Here is a 22,419-nt window from a genome sequence, read left to right as displayed (position 1 = left end):
TGGTCTCTTCCATTGAAGCATCAGAGAGAGTCGTGGCTAGAGGTGGAACACTGGATGGGGTGGGGCTCTGAAGTGGCACCGACCATTCTCTCTCAGGTGCTTGGATGACTGGTTCTTGCTCACATTTCCAGAGTCTAAAGCATCACCATATGTGGAGTTGAGAAAGAATTTTCCCCCAGACCAGATTGGCAGTGACTTGGGGGGGAGGGTGTCATTTTCCTCTGCACCAGGTGGATGCAAGTCACTTGCCAGGATTCTCTGGGTATCTCAATCATTTTCATGCCATTTCAGGGGCCAGGGCATTGGTGCACTTCAGTCCCTCCTATTTTATCCCTGTGGCACATAACAGCCTAGTCTTTAGTGGGCTGTGATGTTTTGGTCTGATTTTGATTGTTGGGTTTAGGGTGTCAGTGGCCTGTGACATAAAGGAGATCACTGGATCATCTGGTGGTTCCTTCTGGCCTTAAACTCTGTCAAGTCTTAGGATTCTCCAGAATGGTAAATTCCAAAGCTGAAAAAAACCCTGCATCAAAACTTAAAAGTGCTATTCAGCTCAAATAATTTGCAGCAGAGCCTTGACATGAAGTTTAGGGATGGAACACCCTCTTCTCTTTCAAACTATTCAACAAATGAGTATTAGCCAGAAAAACACCCTGGACATAGTGCCATCCTTTGAGGGAACGCCAGACTGTCTGACACATAGGTCTAAGAACGAAAAATAAGATAAGACAAAATTTTCCCTCTCAGTCCCCTCCATCTGCTTGTCTTCACAGTGGGATGCAGAAGTTAGTAAATCTTCCCTAGAGAGGGAAGAATAATTCAGTTTACCCATGTAGAATTGCACCCTGACCATAACATCTGTGACAACCTACCACCGAACACTGCATCAGCTGAGGGAAGGATGTCAGCTTGACAAAATGACTGAGTTTATACATGATATTTTCTTTTAGGCCTCTCTCTTGCAAGACTTCACAAGGACTCAGTATGCACAGATCTTTAAGCAGAATTGACACTTTGGGATTAGTGTCTCCTTACTGCCCTTTTGTGATGCCCATTGGATGGATCTTGTATAATATTCCTCAGAAATACTCACTACCTACCTCCCAAAACTACGTCTTTGCCTCCTTCGTAAGTCATCTGTTACAGTGCTAAGAGCATTCTGAGACGACACATCGTGCTTCGCACCTTGCCATTTTTGTAGAATTGGTGGTACTTGTGAAAATTTCAGAAAATAAACTAGAAGAGATAAGCCAAAATAGCATAACTCTACAAACCTCATGTCTATTTGATTGACATTCATATTTATTAATTTAGTCACTGGAAGCAATCAAAGCTGGGGTGCATTTGTGTAGCTATAAAGTTAAGTTACAGTTCCCACCATAAAAATTTTTCAAGGGATTATCATTCAGATGTAAATACTAGCTCTTTATATAAACAAGTTTGTTGTAAAGAGCACTGCAGTAATCCTTCATATAAACCCATTTAGCTTTCAGATTGATCCCAGAAGATTTTTATCTACTGTATTAATCCCACTGCAGCACTAAACGTATATGTTAAAATTCTTTATAAAACTTGATAAATATTAGTAAGCACATGCAGGACACTGCACTTTTAATGGATGAAACTGAGTTAGGAATTTTTTATTCTAAAATGTTCAGCATTAATAAATAATATATTTTTAGCATGTTTGTTCCTGAAGAATTCCAAAGCATTTCACGAACTATATACAAAATTACTTCACCTCATCTGTAGCCACTTTCTTAGCAGCACAAAGCAACAATTTACAAGCGCTTAATAAAGAATACTGTATCCCACTGAAAATACAGGGGGGGTTGAAAAGAGAGAACGTGGTTACCAAACTGGGGAAGACTAGGTTAACACCCAAACTGGTGTCCCTAGCCTCTGTTTCCCAGAAGCTGGGAATGGGCAACAGGGGATGGATCACTTGATTATTACCTGTTCTGTTCATTTCCTCCAGGGTACCTGGCATTGGCCACTGTCGGAAGACACGACCTTTGGACTGACCCAGTGGCATGGCCGTTCTTCTAGTATATGCTAGATTTTTGTCTTTTCTCCCTCTCATTCCCCATGTCTGTAGTCTGTAATCCTCCCCTCTCCCCCGAGATTTTTTTCATTCTTTTTTTAATGATGTGTACAGACCTTAACTACTTGTTCTTGTTGTTTTACGAGAAGGGTAAAAGGTCTGGGAAAGGTTTTTTACATTAGAAATTGAGGGTTTTTCTACCCTAGAAGACTGTGGTGATTGTACTACAGCAGAGGTCAGCAACGTTTGGCACGCGGCTCGCCAGGGTAAGCACCCTGGCGGGCTGGGCCAGTTTATTTACCTGCTGACGCGGCAGGTTCGGCCGATCACGGCCCCCATTGGCCGCGGTTCACCGTCCCAGGCCAATGGGGGTGGCGGGAAGCCGCGGCCAGCACATCCCTCGACCACGCTGCTTCTCGCCGCCCCCATTGGCCCGGGACGGCGAACCACGGCGAGTAGGGGCCGCGATCGGCCGAACCTACCAGGTCAGCAGGTAAATAAACTGGTCCGGCCCGCCAGGGTGCTTACCCTGGCAAGCCACGTGCCAAACGTTGCCGACCCCTGTACTACAGGTTGAACCTCTCTAGTCTGCACAATTTTATTTTATGTTTTTTTATGCTTTATCTACTTATTTCCTTGTGCCAACACAGTAAAATTGTGTAACAATACTAACACTTTGTTATGAAGAGAGACAGTAAGCCTTGGCTAGGCGGTATTGCAAGAGTTGTTCCATTTATTCACCTCAGCGAGATAAAAATAAAGAGAGACCCGCTCGCTACAATATTAACCTTCCGTGGTTCGGCAAATTCTCTGGTTCGGCACTGGGCAGGTCCCAAGGGTGCTGGACTAGAGAGGTTCAACCTGTACTAGTGAAATGGTACTAAAAGTCATGAGTGAAAAATGAGCAAATGTAAGAGAAGTTTTTAGTCAAACTATTTGAAATTCTGTTTTTTGTTTTGTTAACACCTATTAAATTCAATTACTAAAACTTTGAAGAAAAGACATCCTTCTTAAAGATTCAACATCCCTGCCCCTCTGATTAAGGTCTGAGAGCTAATATACACCCTCCGTGACATCCAGAAGGTTCTCCCACATAGGGAAGACCGGAGCTCACATTCTTGAGGTTAAAAAATAAATGCCACCTTTTTTGTTTTTGACAAATACTCTTTAGGGTGTCTTTATAAATCACAAAGCAGCAAAAGAGGAAACGATTCCAGTTTTTAAAAATCTTTTGCAAGAGCTTTTGGCCTGCACTGGTTAGTCAGCTCACTATCAAAACATTTTTAGAGGTGGAACATTAGAATTCCTACCTGTGCTGAAAAACCTTTGGGCTTCTCCTACAATAATAGTATGATTAAAAACAATTTCTCTCTTTTTATATTAGTGTTCTAGCTTACTCTATAAAATTGCCAATTGATGTCTTGCTAAAGAGCTGATTAGTAGTTTATCTTTTCCTGGTATGGTTGATATTGAAGACTCTTGAGCTAACCTTAGAAATTATTTCTTAGAGATTAAGCGACTTTGTAGTTTAGTAAAACAAATGCTGTGCTGCCTCTTACAAGCCACAGTTGTCAGCTGTTCTTATTAATAGGATTAGAGATTAAGGCAGATTTATGGACATGCAAAACAAACAATGTGGCATCTTAGCCCTTCATGCTCAGCAACTCTAACTGTTTATTAAAGCAAGCCAATCCTGAATGAAATCAAGTGGTTTTGGACACCAGGTTAACTCTGCAAAAAGAAGAGGAGTACTTGTGGCACCTTAGAGACTAATAAATTTATTCGAGCATAAGCTTTTGTGGGCTACAGCCCACTTCTTCAGATGCATAGAATGGAACATATAGTAAGGAGATATATATACATACAGAACATGAAAAGGCGGAAGTAGCCATATCAACTCTAAGAGGCTAATTAATTAAGATGAGCTATTATCAGAAGGAGAAAAAAAAACTTTTGTAGTGATAATCAAGATGGCCCATTTCAGACAGTTGACAAGAGGTGTGAGGATACTTAACATGGAGAAATAGATTCTATCTGTGTAATGACTCAGCCATTCCCACTCTCTATTCAATCCTAAATTAATGGTATCTAGTTTGCATATTAATTCAAGTTCAGCAGTTTCTCACTGGAGTCTGTTTTTGAAGCTTTTCTGTTGCAAAATTGCCACCTTTAAGTCTGTTACTGAGTGACCAGATTTCAGAGTAGCAGCCGTGTTGTTCTTTTTGCGGATACAGACTAGGAGTACTTGTGGCACCTTAGAGACTAACAAATTTATTAGAGCATAAGCTTTCGTGGACTACAGCCCACTTCTTCGGATGCATCCGAAGAAGTGGGCTGTAGTCCACGAAAGCTTATGCTCTAATAAATTTGTTAGTCTCTAAGGTGCCACAAGTACTCCTGTTCTTTTTGAGTGACCAGAGAGGTTGAAGTGTTCCCCTACTGGTTTTTGAATGTTATGATTCCTGATGTCAGATTTGTGTCCATTTATTCTTTTGCGTAGAGACTGTCCGGTTTGGCCAACGTACATGGCAGTGGGACATAACTGGCACATGATGGCATATATCACATTGGTAGATGTGCAGGTGAACGAGCCCCTGATGGTATGGCTGATGTGATTAGGTCCTATGATGGTGTCACTTGGAATAGATATGTGGACAGAGTTGGCATCGGGCTTTGTTGCAAGGTTAACTCTGTGAAGGCATTAGTGTCTGCCACATATCACCTGTGTTGGGATCATCTGATATCGTTAATCTTTACTCACTCTTGTTTTAATCTTGCCAATTCTCAGCTCCATAGGCTTTTAAAGAATCTTTTTGTTAAGTACCGGTAGGTTCACAGTAATGTAAAAAAATACATTACATAAACTTTAGTCCAGCCTCATAAAACTGCCATGAATAACTAGCCCATATTCAAGATCTAAAAGATTACTCACCACAGGCAACCAAGTTTTACAAAGTTGCTTTAGGCTAATTCTGCAACTGTTCCAGTTGATAGCACTTTTGACAAGACTCACCATTTAAAAAACGCACTGCTTGCATTCATGTCACTGACAGCATTAGTTTATTTGCTCAACTGGTCCTGGACACATTTTCCTAATACATAAGGTTCCAAAAAGAGCTCTGAGTAACTTGAAAGCTTGTCTTTCGCCAACAGAAGCTGGGCCAATAAAAGATATTACCTCACCCACCTTGTCTCTCTAGTATCCTGGGACCAACTGCAAGCAGAAATGAAAGAATGATGGCTGGGGAGCTGATTAAAGATTTCATTATTGCTTGGGACCAGCAGGCAGATTGTTCTTTATGTAAAGAAAGCTAAATATCCATTTTTTAAAAAGGTTCTGTTCTAAATGTCCCCTAACAAATATGCTAACCAAGGAGAAAAGAGGAAAGTAAAATATTAGCTTGCAAAACCTACATGGCAACAGTTGAGCAAAGAAAACTAAAACATCCCTGTTATACTCTAAAAATGCATGGGGTTGCGCTGTGGAAGATGACACTTTTCTTGGGTGTGAATAATCTTTCATTTGGTAGAGCTAGAGTATCTACATAGGCAATCTACTACTGACTTAGAGCCAATGCATACAGGGCAATAATTATAACACTAGGGCTGAAAAGGGTAAAATATGAAGATAGATAAAGGGAGGTGGGATTATTCTCATTGGAAAAGAGAGAATATAGTTGAAGCTTCCAAACATGCTAGTGTAGAAGAGATATCAATATATTAAACTAAAAAAAGTTGAGAAGATTCAAAAATTAGGTTTCAATTAAAAAATGAGGAAACAAAGTAAATAGAGAATACAAGTGAAGTAATTTTGCACAAAGGATGTTAAACATAAAATAAGTTCCCAGGATGAGATGAGTCATCAAAAGAGACTATTAAGTTAATATAAATAAAAGCAAGGATTGTATTTGACTGAGATATGGTGAACAAAAAATGAATATGGGCTTAAAATAAAGCCAAACCAGTAGGCGCTTGGGATGGGGTCTGCTAGGCCATCTCTGGCCGCTACCGGAGGTGTTGGAGCCCTGACATCCCCCTTGCTCAAGGAAAACCCACTCAAGCCCAGGCTACCAGGACTTGGTCCTCCACAGGACTGGAAGGGCCAGGAGGAGACACTAACAAATCAGGAGCCAGCAGGCTAATTAAGAAGGCCTGGCTTCTTCTTCTCAGAGACAGTGCTGGCACAGAGGAAGAGCTCGTCAGTGCTAACTCAGAATCCCAGGACTAGGTCAGGGTCTTGCCGTCAAGCACTGCAATTAAGCACTTTCATTTGAAGTTGTGTTTATTTAAAGGCACAAACAGCCAAATTCTGAGTGTGTTATTTTTACTTAACTGTTAAAACTGATGCTGAGCTTTTGGCATGGGCTATCCTGCTCCAGGCACGCATCCGTAGCTTTCAGACAGAGGTAGGGAGCAGCTGCAGTACCATGGTTGGCCCTGCAAAACGGGGCACTACAGAGCTGCCCCTGTGACAGCGCTGTTTATAAAATGTCTTATTGTAGGAGAGATTAGCATCTACTATCCACTGTATATTGCTTAGATTTGTATCAGAAGTCTCAATTGTCCTATTAAGGTATCAACATTTTGTATCTGAAGTTTGACTTAGTTTACAAGAGAGATTTTTTTTCCCCCAGCAGAAGGCTAAAGTAAATGTGAGGTCTCCCAATTGTGTAAAATTAGAACTGTATTGAAAATCTGATCAAATTTAAACTTTGTATTAATTCATCAAGCCATTTATCCAGATCTAGAAAAAAAACAACCAACTCTAACTCACAACAATAAAGATGGTTCTTTGCTCTTTTGTGACTAGAGCAATTGCAGAATAAGGCAGGGTTATTGGTTTTTAGTTTGGTCTTTTTTGGTGGTTTTTTGTTGCTGTTGTTTAAAGATTTTAATATTAGGTAAATTCCAGCACATTACTGACTTATATTCAATTTGAGTCCATTATAACCTCTGGATCCTTTTCAACTGTATTACCGCCTAGACAGTTATTCCCCATTTTGTAACTGTGTATTTGATTGTTCCTTCTGAAGTGTAGTACTTAGCACTTATCTTTATTGAATTTCATGTTGTTGATTTCAAACTAATTCTCTAATTTGTCATGGTCATGTTGAATTCCAATCCCATCCTCCAAAGTGCTTGCAACCCCTCCCAGTTTGGTGTTACCCACAGATCTTATAAGCATACTCTCCACTCCATTATCCAAGTAATTAACAAAAAGAATGAATAATACCAGACCTAGAAATGACCCCCTGTGGGACCACACTAGATACTCCCTCTCAGTGTGACAGCAAACCATTGATAACAACACTTGGAGTATGATCTTTCAACCCATTGTGCACCAACCTTAGAGTAATTTCATCTCAGCCACATTTCCCTACTTTGCATATTAAAACGTCACAGGGGATTTTGTCAAAAGCCATACTAAAAATCAAGATATATCAAGTCTACAGCTTCCCTCCTCTCCACTAGGCCAGTAATCTTGTCAAAAAAAAAATTACGTTGGTTTGACATGATTTGTTCTTGACAAATCCATGCTGGCTTTTATCCTCTAAGTGCTTACAAAGTGATTGTTTAATAATTTGTTCCAGTATCTTTCTAAGTATCAAAGTTCAGCTGATTGGTCTGTAATTCCCTGGGTCATCTTTGTTCCCCTTTTTAAAGACAAGCACTATGTTTGCCTTTCTCCGGTCCTGTGGGACTTAACCTGCCCTCCATGAATTCTCAAAGATAATTGCTAGCAGTTCTGATGTCGCTTCAGCTAGTTCCTTAAGTACCCTTAGATTAATTTCATCTGACCCTGCCGACTTAAATAGATATTTAGATATCTCAATATTCTAAGCTGTTTCTCTCTCTTTTGGCTTGTATTCCTTCCCCCTTTTTGCTAGCATTTTAATCAAACATTCCCTTTGCGTTGCTAAAGATTCTTGATACACCTTCATTAAAATGTAAATGAAGATTCCCTAACTGTTGCATTGTTCGTATGAAGCATAATTCAATTGTGTAACAAAGGAAATACTGTACTAAGAATCAAATACAGATATGGAAAGAATAAAAGCTGGATAACACATCACACCTGACAAACAGACACACAGCCAAAGCTTTCATGTTATGTCCAAGAACCCGATTAGAACAGAAAGGAAATACACGGCTTATTACTATTTTCTTCATAGCCTAAACACAGGGCATGCCAGCCCATAACAATCACTAATCAAAAGTAAAGAGAATTAAAACCTCTATCCATTTCACATTAGCATACATAATTATCCAAATGTTCAAGCAGCAGAGTCCCCTTTCATCAGATTCAGTTTTTTTGTATTTGCTCTGATTGTATTCAAGAGTTTACCTATCAAAATTTCCTCTTGTACTAGATACATAATTTAACTAAATTCGACAGCACTGTATCTATCTATACTTATTTTAAATATTTTACATCCCCTAAGCTTGTCTCATCAATGCAAGGAAAATTTTAATATAACTCCATTAACACTAACAGGAGTTACCTTTATTTAAATCCTTCAGACTTAAATCTGTAGAAATTGGTTCTTGGATGCAAAGATGTTGTCTCATGTATAACCATTACTCTTTTACATATACATTATTCTTCTTGTTCAAGGCCTGTTCTTCCTTAAACACTTCCAAAATATCTTATTTCTTTTTGGACTCTGAAAGCCACAGCTGGGTATAAAATAATATTGTGATTACAAAAAGTTAAGGCACATAGATGTTAGCTGCAACAACATCAAAGTAAAAGAAGTAGTTCTAGCACTAATGATTATTATTTATTGTGGTAGTGCCCATACATAATGTGCTTTACAAATAGGACGTTCATCTCTTGGACTGTTTTAGCATTACAACGTGCAATAGCACAAATAAGTTGCAAAATATGTGTAAAGAGCTTGCTGTAAAAAGAGTTATTTTACTTTTAACAGCCAAAAAAAAGCAAATTGGGGCTAACAGTACTATGCTTTGTGACATTCCTTATTTCCAAAGATTTATGAAATATGGAGGTACTTGTTCATTTAGTGAATATGCTGCTAAATGTTAAAGCACTTTAATGTTAGAGGCTGTTATGTCACCAAAGAGAGCTCTGAAACAAACCCAAACTGAATTGCATTTGACAGCTTGAAGAGAACACATCAACAAGCACCAATACCCATTTGTTCTCCTCCTCCAAAATATTAAAATAATTAAATTGATGAAGACATTGCACTTGAGGTGCTCAAGTGAGTTGATTCAGTGTACCAAACTCCATAATCATAGAATATCAGGGTTGGAAGGGACCTCAGGAGGTCATCTAGTCCAACACCCTGCTCAAAGCAGGACCAATCCCCAGACAGATCTTTACCCCAGTTCCCTAAATGGCCCCCTCAAGGATTGAACTGACAAGCCTGGGTTTAGCAGGCCAGTGCTCAAACCACTGAGCTCTCTCCCCCACCCCAAAAACACAGAAAACAGATCTAGCCTACCTAGTACAGTACAGGAAAATAAAAGGCAACTCAGATTTTAAATGTGAACAGTATTAACAGATCTAACTATGTCAGTGTTTGCAAAGTAATTATTATTGACCATTAAAAGGACTACAAAGGCTCCAAAATTTATCCTTCACGGGTGGATTGAATGCTTGCTCTATTACCTGATATCACTTTATAGAAAATAACACTTTAAAACGACTTGAAACTTTTGATTGCTTTCCCCCCCGCCCAAAAGGTGCTATGGTGCTTTAAAGATGGCATTTTGTAAACTTCTGATATTAAGCCAGGAAGCACTCTGTACAAGACCTAAAGCAGGTAAATTTTTACCTGCTCTTCCAATACATAACTACTGTGTTTTTCACTGCAACAGTAGAGCAGAACAGAGGATTCTTTCAGGGGGTAAACACTTAAAAAGTGTTCACTTTTGCCCTATACATGCTCAGGACAGGAACCAAAAAAAGCATACGAGCCTTCCCACCTCCACCAGGTGCACAGAGAAGGAAAGTTCCCCAGGGAAGAAAAAAGCATCAGATGCCCTAAACTAATTATGATTATTTAGGAAACTGAACTGCCCACACACTGTTGGGATGCTGATGTGGATGTATCCTATTACGTACACTGAGCTCAGCACCCACCACTACTACCCAAAAAAACCCCACATAAATGGAGAAAAGGATATTAGATGTTTAGAATTTTCAGCTTTTAATAATCCAGGTAATAAAGTTAGCAACAGATTTCAATTCTTCATAATAGTGTGTAATTTTAAATAAACAGAGAAAAACATCAAGCACCAAGTTCATACTCAAAGTCAAGGGAAAACAGTTATGGTTGCAACTCTATCCTTAAATAACCATATTGTGGTAAGTATTGTAAAGGCTGCACAAAAGCACATGAACTTACTTACATACTGCATACTCAGCAGTATGGACATTTCAATCTTTGATGGTTCCAGTCAGACCCTACAGTACCGTTTTGACAGTTACTGGGTAGCTGCTTACAATTGACTACGTCCTCCAGGATAAAAAAAAAAAAAAAAAAATGAGGAGTCCTTGTGGCACCTTAGAGACTCACAAATTTATTTGGGATCTCTCTCTCGCAGTGGAATAAAGGCCTAACTTTGTACAGCAAATTGCCTTTTCAACTGCATATCTACTTGTTATGGGGCAGAACACTTCAGAACCCAAATATGTAGCTTCTCAATAGTATGGATAACAAAAGGCAAAGAAACACAGATAGAAAAGCCCAACAAAGGAAGCTAAGAAACAATTACTAGCAGACTCCACACCAATGCAAGCTCATGTCCGAAGGGACATAATGTGTGGGTTACAGCAGCCCTAGATTCCCTTCCCCCATTCAAACCACCCTGTCTTGTATTAATCTGCAGCTAAAATGACCCAGGACATTAGGGAGGGACGAGGACTGTTGAGGTTTTTGTTGTGGAATTCATGGAACAGATCTCTCAGTAACGAAGGATTGCAGGAGGATGAGTGGAGAACACACAGCCTGGGAAGAATGCTGACAGGCGAACAACCTTCCGACAGCCCCTAGCCCAGGGGTTCTCAAACTGGGGGTCAGGACCCCTCAGGGGGTTGTGAGGTTATTACATGAGGGATCGCAAGCTGTCAGCCTCCATCCCAAACCCGACTTTGCCTCCAGCAATCACAATGGTGTTAAATTAAAAACACTTCTTTACATATTGATAAGGGGGGTCGCACACAGAGGCTTGCTATGTAAAAGGGGTCACCAGTACAAAAGTTTGAGAACCACTGCCCTAGCTAGGAAAAGGGGGACCCCGACAGTCCCCTGCCATCGTTCCTCTCCACTGTGCCTCATTTCCCGAGGGACGCACTCGCGGTCAGAGGATTACCAGCATTACCGCCGTCAGTCGCTATTTCGCTTTGCCCATCACTGTCACCGCAGAAAGTCGGAAATAAGGAACCGCGTACCCGAGGAGAGAGTTTACACGGAGGGACCCAAGCCCAGACCACTTGCCTCTCCCCTTCCTGCCCCCACCTCCCGTTAGGGCTCTTGGGGGCACCTGAGCCTGGCAGGTGGAGCCGCACCCCCTTGGCGGGCGTCCCTCTCCTGCTGCCCCCATGCCCCCGCAGGACGGCTCCCGGTGCCTGCCCCCACCCCGCCAGCTGCCCCGGGAGCCGGACTCCGCCCCGCCTGCCCCCCGCGCCCCCCAGCCCGCGCCGCCCTCCCGGCCCTTACGCTCGAAGTCGGAGTCGGAGTCCTCGTCGTCCCGCCCGGGCTCCTCCTCGCCGTTGGACTCGGTCTGCATGGGCTCCCCGTCGAAGTTGACCCCCTTGCGGGCCCCGGCGGCGGCCTCCTGGTCGCGGGCATCCCGCAGGCGGGTGAAGTAGTCGGCGGCGAAGCCCAGCAGGTCGGGCGGCCGGTGCCGCAGCACCTCCACCGTGTAGCCCTGCAGCAGCTCGGTCAGGCCCGGCGGGATCTCGATACTCATCGTGCCGGAGACTGGGGCCGCCTGCCCCGGCTGGTTCCGGCGGGCTCGGGGCCTCCCTCCTCAGGGCGCTCGCTGACTCCCGCCGCCGCTGTCACACAAGCCGCTCCGAACGGGAGCTACGCAACTGCGCATGCTCTGCGGGAGGCGCGGGGCGGAGCCCGATGGAGGAGCAGAGCTGCGCATGCGCTGGGGGTAAGACAGGTCGACCTGTCCAGAGGCGATACGGGTGAGGATGCGCATGCGTCACAGTAGGGACACGCGCACAAGGCGCGTCCTCGGATCACAGAGCACTAAACCCGCCCTGTGGGAGGAAGGGGGGATACTGCGCATGCGCATAGTGTGGGTTCAATCGGGGGAGCACCACGCGTGCGCAGTAGAAGAACGCGGGAATCTGATGTGATGTGGGCGACATTGAGAGGCGCTCTATTTGCAGTCACTGCGAGAGCGGCTTGCCTCTCGAGCCTCCCACTCCTGCCCCCGGCTATGCCCCCTCTGCTGGGGCACCGTGCTCTCCAGAGCGGCCCCTCACCCCGCGGCGGCCCACACCCCTCCGTGGGTCCCGCGGCCCCGACCCAGTCTCCGCGTCCTTCCGCAACGTGTGCGGGGCAGGAGAAACCCCTTCTCAGCCCTAGTCTCCATTGCCTGGGGCCCGAGCGCCCCAACTGCCTCGGGGGCGGGGCCGAGTCCCTCCTTTGCACACACCCCCAACTGCCTCGGGGGCGGGGCCGAGTCCCTCCTTTGCACACACCCCCAACTGCCTCGGGGGCGGGGCCGAGTCCCTCCTTTGCACCCCCCAAACTGCCTCGGGGGCGGGGCCGAGTCCCTCCTTTGCACCCCCCCAACTGCCTCGGGGGCGGGGCCGAGTCCCTCCTTTGCACCCCCCAAACTGCCTCGGGGGCGGGGCCGAGTCCCTCCTTTGCACACACCCCCAACTGCCTCGGGGGCGGGGCCGAGTCCCTCCTTTGCACCCCCCAAACTGCCTCGGGGGCGGGGCCGAGTCCCTCCTTTGCACCCCCCAAACTGCCTCGGGGGCGGGGCCGAGTCCCTCCTTTGCACCCCCCCAACTGCCTCGGGGGCGGGGCCGAGTCCCTCCTTTGCACCCCCCAAACTGCCTCGGGGGCGGGGCCGAGTCCCTCCTTTGCACACACCCCCAACTGCCTCGGGGGCGGGGCCGAGTCCCTCCTTTGCACCCCCCAAACTGCCTCGGGGGCGGGGCCGAGTCCCTCCTTTGCACCCCCCAAACTGCCTCGGGGGCGGGGCCGAGTCCCTCCTTTGCACACACCCCCAACTGCCTCGGGGGCGGGGCCGAGTCCCTCCTTTGCACACACCCCCAACTGCCTCGGGGGCGGGGCCGAGTCCCTCCTTTGCACCCCCCAAACTGCCTCGGGGGCGGGGCCGAGTCCCTCCTTTGCACCCCCCCAACGGCCTCGGGGGGCGGGGCCGAGTCTTTCCTTTGCACACACCCCCCAACTGCCTCGGGGGCGGGGCCGAGTCCCTCCTTTGCACACACCCCCAACTGCCTCGGGGGCGGGGCCGAGTCCCTCCTTTGCACCCCCCCCAACTGCCTCGGGGGCGGGGCCGAGTCCCTCCTTTGCACACCCCAACTGCCTCGGGGGCGGGGCCGAGTCCCTCCTTTGCACCCCCCAAACTGCCTCGGGGGGCGGGGCCGAGTCCCTCCTTTGCACACCCCCAACTGCCTCGGGGGCGGGGCCGAGTCCCTCCTTTGCACACCCCCAACTGCCTCGGGGGCGGGGCCGAGTCCCTCCTTTGCACACACCCCCAACTGCCTCGGGGGCGGGGCCGAGTCCCTCCTTTGCACCCCCCAAACTGCCTCGGGGGCGGGGCCGAGTCCCTCCTTTGCACCCCCCCAACGGCCTCGGGGGGCGGGGCCGAGTCTTTCCTTTGCACACACCCCCCAACTGCCTCGGGGGCGGGGCCGAGTCCCTCCTTTGCACACACCCCCAACTGCCTCGGGGGCGGGGCCGAGTCCCTCCTTTGCACCCCCCCCAACTGCCTCGGGGGCGGGGCCGAGTCCCTCCTTTGCACACCCCAACTGCCTCGGGGGCGGGGCCGAGTCCCTCCTTTGCACCCCCCAAACTGCCTCGGGGGGCGGGGCCGAGTCCCTCCTTTGCACACCCCCAACTGCCTCGGGGGCGGGGCCGAGTCCCTCCTTTGCACACCCCCAACTGCCTCGGGGGCGGGGCCGAGTCCCTCCTTTGCACACACACCCCAACTGCCTCGGGGGGCGGGGCCGAGTCCCTCCTTTGCGCACACACCCCAACTGCCTCGGGGGGCGGGGCCGAGTCCCTCCTTTGCGCACACCCCCAACTGCCTCGGGGGGCGGGGCCGAGTCCCTCCTTTGCGCACACCCCCAACTGCCTCGGGGGGCGGGGCCGAGTCCCTCCTTTGCGCACACCCCCAACTGCCTCGGGGGGCGGGGCCGAGTCCCTCCTTTGCGCACACCCCCAACTGCCTCGGGGGCGGGGCCGAGTCCCTCCTTTGCGCACACCCCCAACTGCCTCGGGGGGCGGGGCCGAGTCCCTCCTTTGCACACCCCCCAACTGCCTCGGGGGCGGGGCCGAGTCCCTCCTTTGCACACACCCCCCAACTGCCTCGGGGGGCGGGGCCGAGTCCCTCCTTTGCGCACACCCCCAACTGCCTCGGGGGCGGGGCCGAGTCCCTCCTTTGCAAGTATCAGGGGGTAGCCGTGTTAGTCTGTATCTACAAAAACAACAAGGAGTCTGGTGGCACCTTAAAGACTAACAGATTTATTTGGGCATAAGCTTTCGTGAGTAAAAACCTCACTTCTTCGGATGCATAGAGTGAAAGCTACAGATGCAGGCATTATATACAGACACATGGAGAGCAGGGAGTTACTTCACAAGACCTCCTTTGCACACACCCCCAACTGCCTCGGGGGCGGGGCCGAGTCTTTCCTTTGCACCCCCCCCAACTGCCTCGGGGGCGGGGCCGAGTCTTTCCTTTGCACCCCCCCAACTGCCTCGGGGGCGGGGCCGAGTCCCTCCTTTGCACCCCCCCAACTGCCTCGGGGGCGGGGCCGAGTCCCTCCTTTGCGCACACCCCCAACTGCCTCGGGGGGCGGGGCCGAGTCTCTCCTTTGCACCCCCCCAACTGCCTCGGGGGCGGGGCCGAGTCTCTCCTTTGCACCCCCCCAACTGCCTCGGGGGCGGGGCCGAGTCTCTCCTTTGCACCCCCCCAACTGCCTCGGGGGGCGGGGCCGAGTCTCTCCTTTGCACCCCCCCAACTGCCTCGGGGGCGGGGACGAGTCCCTCCTTTGCACCCCCCCCAACTGCCTCGGGGGCGGGGCCGAGTCCCTCCTTTGCACCCCCCCAACTGCCTCGGGGGGCGGGGCCGAGTCTTTCCTTTGCACACACCCCCCAACTGCCTCGGGGGGCGGGGCCGAGTCCCTCCTTTGCACACACCCCCAACTGCCTCGGGGGGCGGGGCCGAGTCCCTCCTTTGCAAGTATCAGGGGGTAGCCGTGTTAGTCTGTATCTACAAAAACAACAAGGAGTCTGGTGGCACCTTAAAGACTAACAGATTTATTTGGGCATAAGCTTTCGTGAGTAAAAACCTCACTTCTTCGGATGCATAGAGTGAAAGCTACAGATGCAGGCATTATATACAGACACATGGAGAGCAGGGAGTTACTTCACAAGACCTCCTTTGCACACACCCCCAACTGCCTCGGGGGCGGGGCCGAGTCTTTCCTTTGCACCCCCCCCAACTGCCTCGGGGGCGGGGCCGAGTCTTTCCTTTGCACCCCCCCAACTGCCTCGGGGGCGGGGCCGAGTCCCTCCTTTGCACCCCCCCAACTGCCTCGGGGGCGGGGCCGAGTCCCTCCTTTGCGCACACCCCCAACTGCCTCGGGGGGCGGGGCCGAGTCTCTCCTTTGCACCCCCCCAACTGCCTCGGGGGCGGGGCCGAGTCTCTCCTTTGCACCCCCCCAACTGCCTCGGGGGCGGGGCCGAGTCTCTCCTTTGCACCCCCCCAACTGCCTCGGGGGGCGGGGCCGAGTCTCTCCTTTGCACCCCCCCAACTGCCTCGGGGGCGGGGACGAGTCCCTCCTTTGCACCCCCCCCAACTGCCTCGGGGGCGGGGCCGAGTCCCTCCTTTGCACCCCCCCAACTGCCTCGGGGGGCGGGGCCGAGTCTTTCCTTTGCACACACCCCCCAACTGCCTCGGGGGGCGGGGCCGAGTCCCTCCTTTGCACACACCCCCAACTGCCTCGGGGGGCGGGGCCGAGTCCCTCCTTTGCACACACCCCCAACGGCCTCGGGGGCGGGGCCGAGTCCCTCCTTTGCACACACCCCCAACTGCCTCGGGGGACAGGGCCGAGTCCCTCCTTTGCACACACCCCCAACTGCCTCGGGGGGCGGGGCTGAGTCCCTCCTTTGCACACACCCCCAACTGCCTCGGGGGCGGGGCCGAGTCCCTCTGTTGCACATAGGGTGACCAGACAGCAAGTGTGAAAAATCAGGACGGGGGTGGGGGGTAATAGAAGCCCATATAAAAAAAAGCCCCAAATATCAGAACTGTCTCTATAAAATCAGGCCATCTGGTCACCCTCGTTGCACACATACGCCAACTGCCTCAGGGGGCGGGGCCGAGTCCCTCCTTTGTACACATACCCCAACTGCCTGGGGGGGCAGGGCCAAGTCCCAGCTTTGCACCCCCCCAACTGCCTTGGGCGCGGGGCCGAGTCCCTCTGTTGCACATATACCCCAACTGCCTTGAAGGAGGGGCTGAGTCCCTCCTTTGCACACACACACCCCAACTGCCTTGGGGGAGGGGCTGAGTCCCTCCTTTGCACAGACATCCCAACTGCTCTGGAGGAGGATCTGGGCTTGTCCTCTGGCCACTACTCATGGAGTTTAAGTCCTGTGTTGCCCACACCCATTTTTCCCCACTGCCAAGAAGCCCCTATTCCGGCTCCTCCTAGATCTTTTATTATGTTTTTGGCTGTACTTCTCTCCCCATCGTCTCATTCATGCACACCCAATCTGTGGCCCCACAAAGTTGCAGGACCTCCTTGTCAGCCTTCTCCTGGCGATGGCCAAAGTGGCCATCTATAACACCAGGGAGAGGATGTTGGGTGAGGGGGTTCTTTGCAACTGTGAGGCCTATTTCCAGTCCTCCCGTTCACGTATCCGGGCAGAGTTCCTCTGGGTGGCATCCGCTGGCTCCCTTGACACCTTCGAGCAGCAGTGGGCGCTGTCCAGGATTCTTTGCTTGGTCTCCCCTTTAGGTTCTCTCTTTTTGACCTTTTGACCTTCAGACCCGCCCTTGTTTTCTTTTTTGTTGTCCCCCATAATCAATTGAGTTCCTGGGATTAATGGATCCTCCCCAAAGGCTGTGGGAGAGGTCCTTAGGGTCCTTCCCCTGGAATTTTCAATAAGACCAGTCGCCAGGATTCCCAGGAAGCATGATTAGCACGCTATCAGTTCTTAGGCAATTTGCACTTCCAAAGAAGTGGGCTGTAGTCCACGAAAGCTTATGCTCTAATAAATTTGTTAGTCTCTAAGGTGCCACAAGTTCTCCTGTTCTTTTTGCACTTCCCTGTTCCTCATGGCCATCCTGCAGACAACTGAGGGGATGAGAGCTGCCCTTCAGTATCCCTATCTGTAAAATGGCAATTGCAACATTCACCTACATCAGTGGGGCTGTGAAGATGAATTCTTCAAGACTTTTGAACATGCAAAACATCCAGTAAGTGTAACTTATGTTATTTATGTTGTTATATACATCAGGGGTTGGACGGAGCTGGAATAGGTCAGTACCCGCTGTCACTGTTAGGATGGACCTATCTGTTTCTTCAGAATGTAAGCTTTCATTCTCGGGGGTGGGTGGGACAGGAAATAGTTTCTAGCCCTGAGAAAGCTGGGAAGAAAAGTTTGGGAACGTGAGACTGTAAAATGCTGTTTCAGTGAACCTGGATTAACATAATGTGCTTATGAGTAAGGCTAAGTTTTTGTCACAGATATTTTTAGTACAAGTCACGGGCAATAATGAAAAATTCACAGAAGCCCATGACCTGTCCTTGACTTTTACTAAAAATGCCCATGATAAAATGGGTAGCCTGGGCAGCTGGGATGGGGAGGAGGCTGGGAGCTACAGGGTTCCCCTCCGCTTGTGGCTCCAAGCTGTGGGCATCCCCCTGCCTCCCACAGCGGTCTGGAGCTCTGGGGATCCTCCCTGGTGCCCACCATGGCTGGGAGCTGAAGGGGTACTCTGGCGTCCCTCTTGCTGCCTGCGGTGGCAGGGATCCCCGCTGCCGTGGCTGGGAACTCCAGGGATCCCCCCTGCAGTGGCCGGGAGCAGCATGGGCCCCCCTGCTGCCTGTGGTGGTTGGGAGCAGCAGCAGGGAGCTGCGGGGCTCTCCCCTGCCATCTGCAGTGGCTGGGAGCTGTGGGGATCCTCCCAGCTCTGTGCCTCCACAAGTGGCAGGGGACCCTGCAGCTCCCAGCCAGCGCTGGCTGAAGTCATGGAGGTCTTTGGAAATCACGGATTCCGTAACCTCTGTGACTATCTCGCAGCCTTACGTATGAGTAATATCTACCCCATTCATCTTAATTTGTGTAGCCTAATAAGGGCAATTTAAATATCTATGTAGTCTGTTTCAATCCTCCATGGTTGGCATATTAATTTCATGAAGCTGACCACCTGGGACAATCTGGTTGGTTGCTCTTGAAGCTGAAGCAGCCAAGAATTTGGACTAAACATGAGTGTGCTTGTTCTGAACAGAAGCTGTGATGAACTTGTGACCACAAAAGAAACCCTTTGCCTGGGGTTTGGAAGGACAGCTCCAGCCAGAGCTCATGTTAGGGTTGGGGTGAACTCTGGTAGGCTTATTAACATGTGTGTAGGTTCTTTTATTGTTTTCTCTGTAATGCTTTAACCTTAAGAATAAAATAGACTTGTATAGAAAGAACTGTGGTAACATAACTGTTGACAATCCCTCTATCATCAGCCTCTGAAGAGAAAGCAAGCCTCTGTGCTTAGGCAGTCTGTCTCTGCTGGGAATAACACAATAAAAGTAGGGAACTGTGCACCCTGGAAAAACACTGGTCAGAAGGGAATGAGGACTAGGTCTCCACCCAAGAAGGGGAATGGCTGGGAGTTGGGAACCTGAGAATGTATGACCCTGCTGGACCACTGAGGGGAATTATAGGTGCAGTTGCCCTGAATTTACCAAGGAATACTACTATCTGGTCAGTGATCAGGTGAGCACCAAAAGCTTTGGTGGCACAATAAGATTGCCCATGATGGATGTAGAGTGAACGTCCAGACAGACTTAAGGACCTAGCTAGATATTGATCTAGGTGGTGCTCAGTCTTCAAGAAGATTAATGCATTTTGGGGATTTACCATGATGATGATATAGTGCAGGGGTCGGCAACCTTTCAGAAGTGGTGTGCCGAGTCTTCATTTATTCACTCTAATGTAAGGTTTTGCATGCCAGTAATTCATTTTAATGTTTTTAGAAGGTCTCCTTCTATAAGTCTGTAATATATAACTAAACTATTGTTATATGTAAAGTAAATAAGCTGTTTAAAATGTTTAGGAAGCTTCATTTAAAATCAAATTAAAATGCAGAGTCCCCCGAACTGGTGGCCAGGACCCGGGCAATGTGAGTGCCACTGAAAATCAGCTCGCGTGCCGCCTTTGGCTACCCCTGATATAGTGTATTTCATTTCTCATATGTTTTACCAGAAACATCCAGGTGTTCTGGGGTTGTGGATGAATTTTGGGATTATGGATAGATGAAATTTGAATAGAGTGCCACCACTTTTTTCCAAGTTGACTCCTGTGTATGTGCTGAAAAGCCAATGTGATGTTTTATATGAGAGTAAACGCTAGTCTGAGATCAAGAAGTTGGTCCACCGTGCTTTAGAAAGTAAATCCTCCAGAAGTAGTGGCATGAAATTGAAAACAGAATAAGAACTAGAAACTGCAGATTACAGACTTTTTATTTTTTTTAAACATCCACCAAGATAAATTAGAATTAGGATTCAAATCTCATTTCATGTATTAGGAGGCTACCTGGTATCAGTCTTCAAGAGATGTTCTAAGGAGGATATGACCTGAAATTTTATTGTGCCAAATTAATCCCTGATATATCTCTACTGAAGTCAGTGGAATTACATCAAGGATATATTTGGCCAAATAATTCAGAACACAAAAAAATGAATTATCCCTATTTTTTGGTTCTGATTAAAAAGTTTAAAACAGTTCCAAACAGCAGCGACTGAATTTGTAAATTCATTCTGCACAACGTTACCTAGAGAGATTTTAGGTGATAAGTGAGAATCTGACTTTTTTTAAAATGTTGGAACAAAGAAGCAGTTGACCCCTTTATACAGCAGCAGTTGGAAAGTAAACGATATAGAACCTGGTGGTAATTCACAAGATTCAAAATTAGTGATACTGTAGGATGACTAGAGGCCAAGATGCAATATATATATAATCTAAAACAGCAATTTCAAATTGGCAGCTTCTTATCTGACGTCAAATTCATGGCCCCCTACATTTATTGTAAAAGTAAATAAAAATTATATCAGTGATATGCTTATCTAATATGCGTGAATGTGTTTTGAGCGAATACTTGGACTTAAAGGATAAGGGTGTAGAGGAGTAGGGGAGCAAGATTTTCTTTGCTTTAGTTTATAATGTTTTCAAGGCTTCATGACCCATGGATCGTTTTTTTGTGACGCTCCGCCTCCCCTTCCCCAAGAAACAGTGGTCTAAAGAAACAAGCACAGGACTGGGAGTCAGCAAGTCTTGATGTCTAGTCCTGCTTCTACCAATTATGTGGCCTTAAATTTCCCCGTCGGTGAAATGGATTATAATATATTGACCTACCTTATACTGATCAGGTGAAGGTTATTTGCTTAAAATGTGAAGCATTTTGTAAATTCAGTATGAAATTTGTGTGTGCACATTAGAGCGAGCGAAAACAGTGTACTGCATTATGGAGCTTTCACTTATATTCTTCGTACAAGAGATGCACATGGAGCACGGTATCTATTTATGTGCACCCTGAAGGCCTGCCAGACATACAAGTGCTGTCTACCCTCTTCATGGCTTGGGACGCACCTAAGACTTGAGACCAATGGGAACTATGATGTTGGAGAAAAAATAGGCCTGCCCAGCCTTGAAGGGAATAAGGATGTTGGTTTGGTGACACCACTCTATGGTGTCGGTGTTAATATTTTTCCTTTCTTCTTTTTTAACAATAGAAAGGGTCAGAAATCAACATGTATTTTAATTATGAGCTTCACTCTCACATTCAGAATTGGCTGAGACTGTTTATGACGTGTTGGTTTGCTCATGTGCCAAGAGGTCCTGTGGCTTATCCATGTGGCTTTCAGTCCACTCCCCCATACAGACAGATACCTTTTATTCATGGTTGTTGAACCAGGGGCACAACTGAGGACACCGAAGTCTCCTTATTCAGTGCTCTTGCTGAAATTATTTTTGTGTACCATGCGGGAGGCCAGTTAGAAATCTTCTGGCATTTATTACAGTACTCAGTGTCTCTGTTACAAGATGTTCATTGTAGTGCTGCTTTCATAATTTGGTTTGGGGTAAGCTTGTTTTTATATCAATATAAAATTAAATAAAAATACAAGACATATCTCATCAAAAGGCTCTAGCAAATCTCTCTGAGGACACAGAATTAAGCTGTCTTTCCTTACACTCTATGGTAGACACACCTACCAGAAGCAATGTACTTTTCTTGGAAGATACTTTATTACGGTTACACATCTCACCCCTACTCCACCACCTTATCTGTGGTCTGTTACCAGAACACATTGCACCAGCCCAGTATCTGTCCGTGCCTAGACTGGTAATGAAAAGCTTCATGGAAAATGGCCTTGATTGATAAGAGAAGACTCAACTTCGCTGCCATATCCCGCAGGTGTAAATGGGGCTTCTGGCAAGTTCTTATCTCCTTTGGCCCTGGGGTGCTAGGAGTGTTACTGTTAGTAAGGAGGTCTCTGTAAAGGCAGTGTGCACTTTTAAAAAGAAACCTTGGCAAGTAGGGAGAGGAAAAAGGGGAGTCTGCAGCTCCAAGGGAGTAAAATTATTTCTCTTGCCAAGTCTCTTGCACAGCAGCCAGCCGCCTGGCTGTCCTTTGCTTTTGGCACTAGTCGGCACTTGTACCAGTTTTGAATGGTTGTTGATAATTTTCTCATTTGTCCCTGTATGTGTAAATCTGGCTATTTATATAAAAATGTGTTACCAGTAAATATTAGTAAGGCTCTAAGGAGCTATGATGTATTAGTCTTCTGATGTTTATATGTCCATACACAGCAACCAAACTCAGATGGAGGAGGAAGACACGCTATAAAGGAGACTAGCACATAAACACTAGGGCTCTGTTTAGTTTCTGTCTGAAGGTCAGTGGAC

At 47.9% G+C, this 22,419-nt stretch overlaps 1 protein-coding gene across 1 annotated transcript in view; it reads right to left on the bottom strand.

Moving 5' to 3' along the window:
- The window catches only part of PRKAR2A (protein kinase cAMP-dependent type II regulatory subunit alpha), a 120,192-nt gene extending 108,099 nt beyond the window's left edge, over positions 1 to 12,093 (bottom strand). The window contains exon 1 of the mRNA XM_054033827.1: positions 11,734 to 12,093. Coding sequence (XP_053889802.1) covers positions 11,734 to 11,986 — 253 coding nt within the window. The 5' untranslated portion in view covers positions 11,987 to 12,093. The remainder of the gene's footprint in view (positions 1 to 11,733) is intronic.
- Positions 12,094 to 22,419: the final 10,326 nt, after the last annotated feature.

Source organism: Malaclemys terrapin, chromosome 7 (assembly GCF_027887155.1).
Source record: "Malaclemys terrapin pileata isolate rMalTer1 chromosome 7, rMalTer1.hap1, whole genome shotgun sequence".
Taxonomy (NCBI): Eukaryota; Metazoa; Chordata; order Testudines; family Emydidae; genus Malaclemys; species Malaclemys terrapin.
Note: the sequence above shows the minus strand (reverse complement) of the source record. Positions and strands in the feature narration are given on the sequence as shown.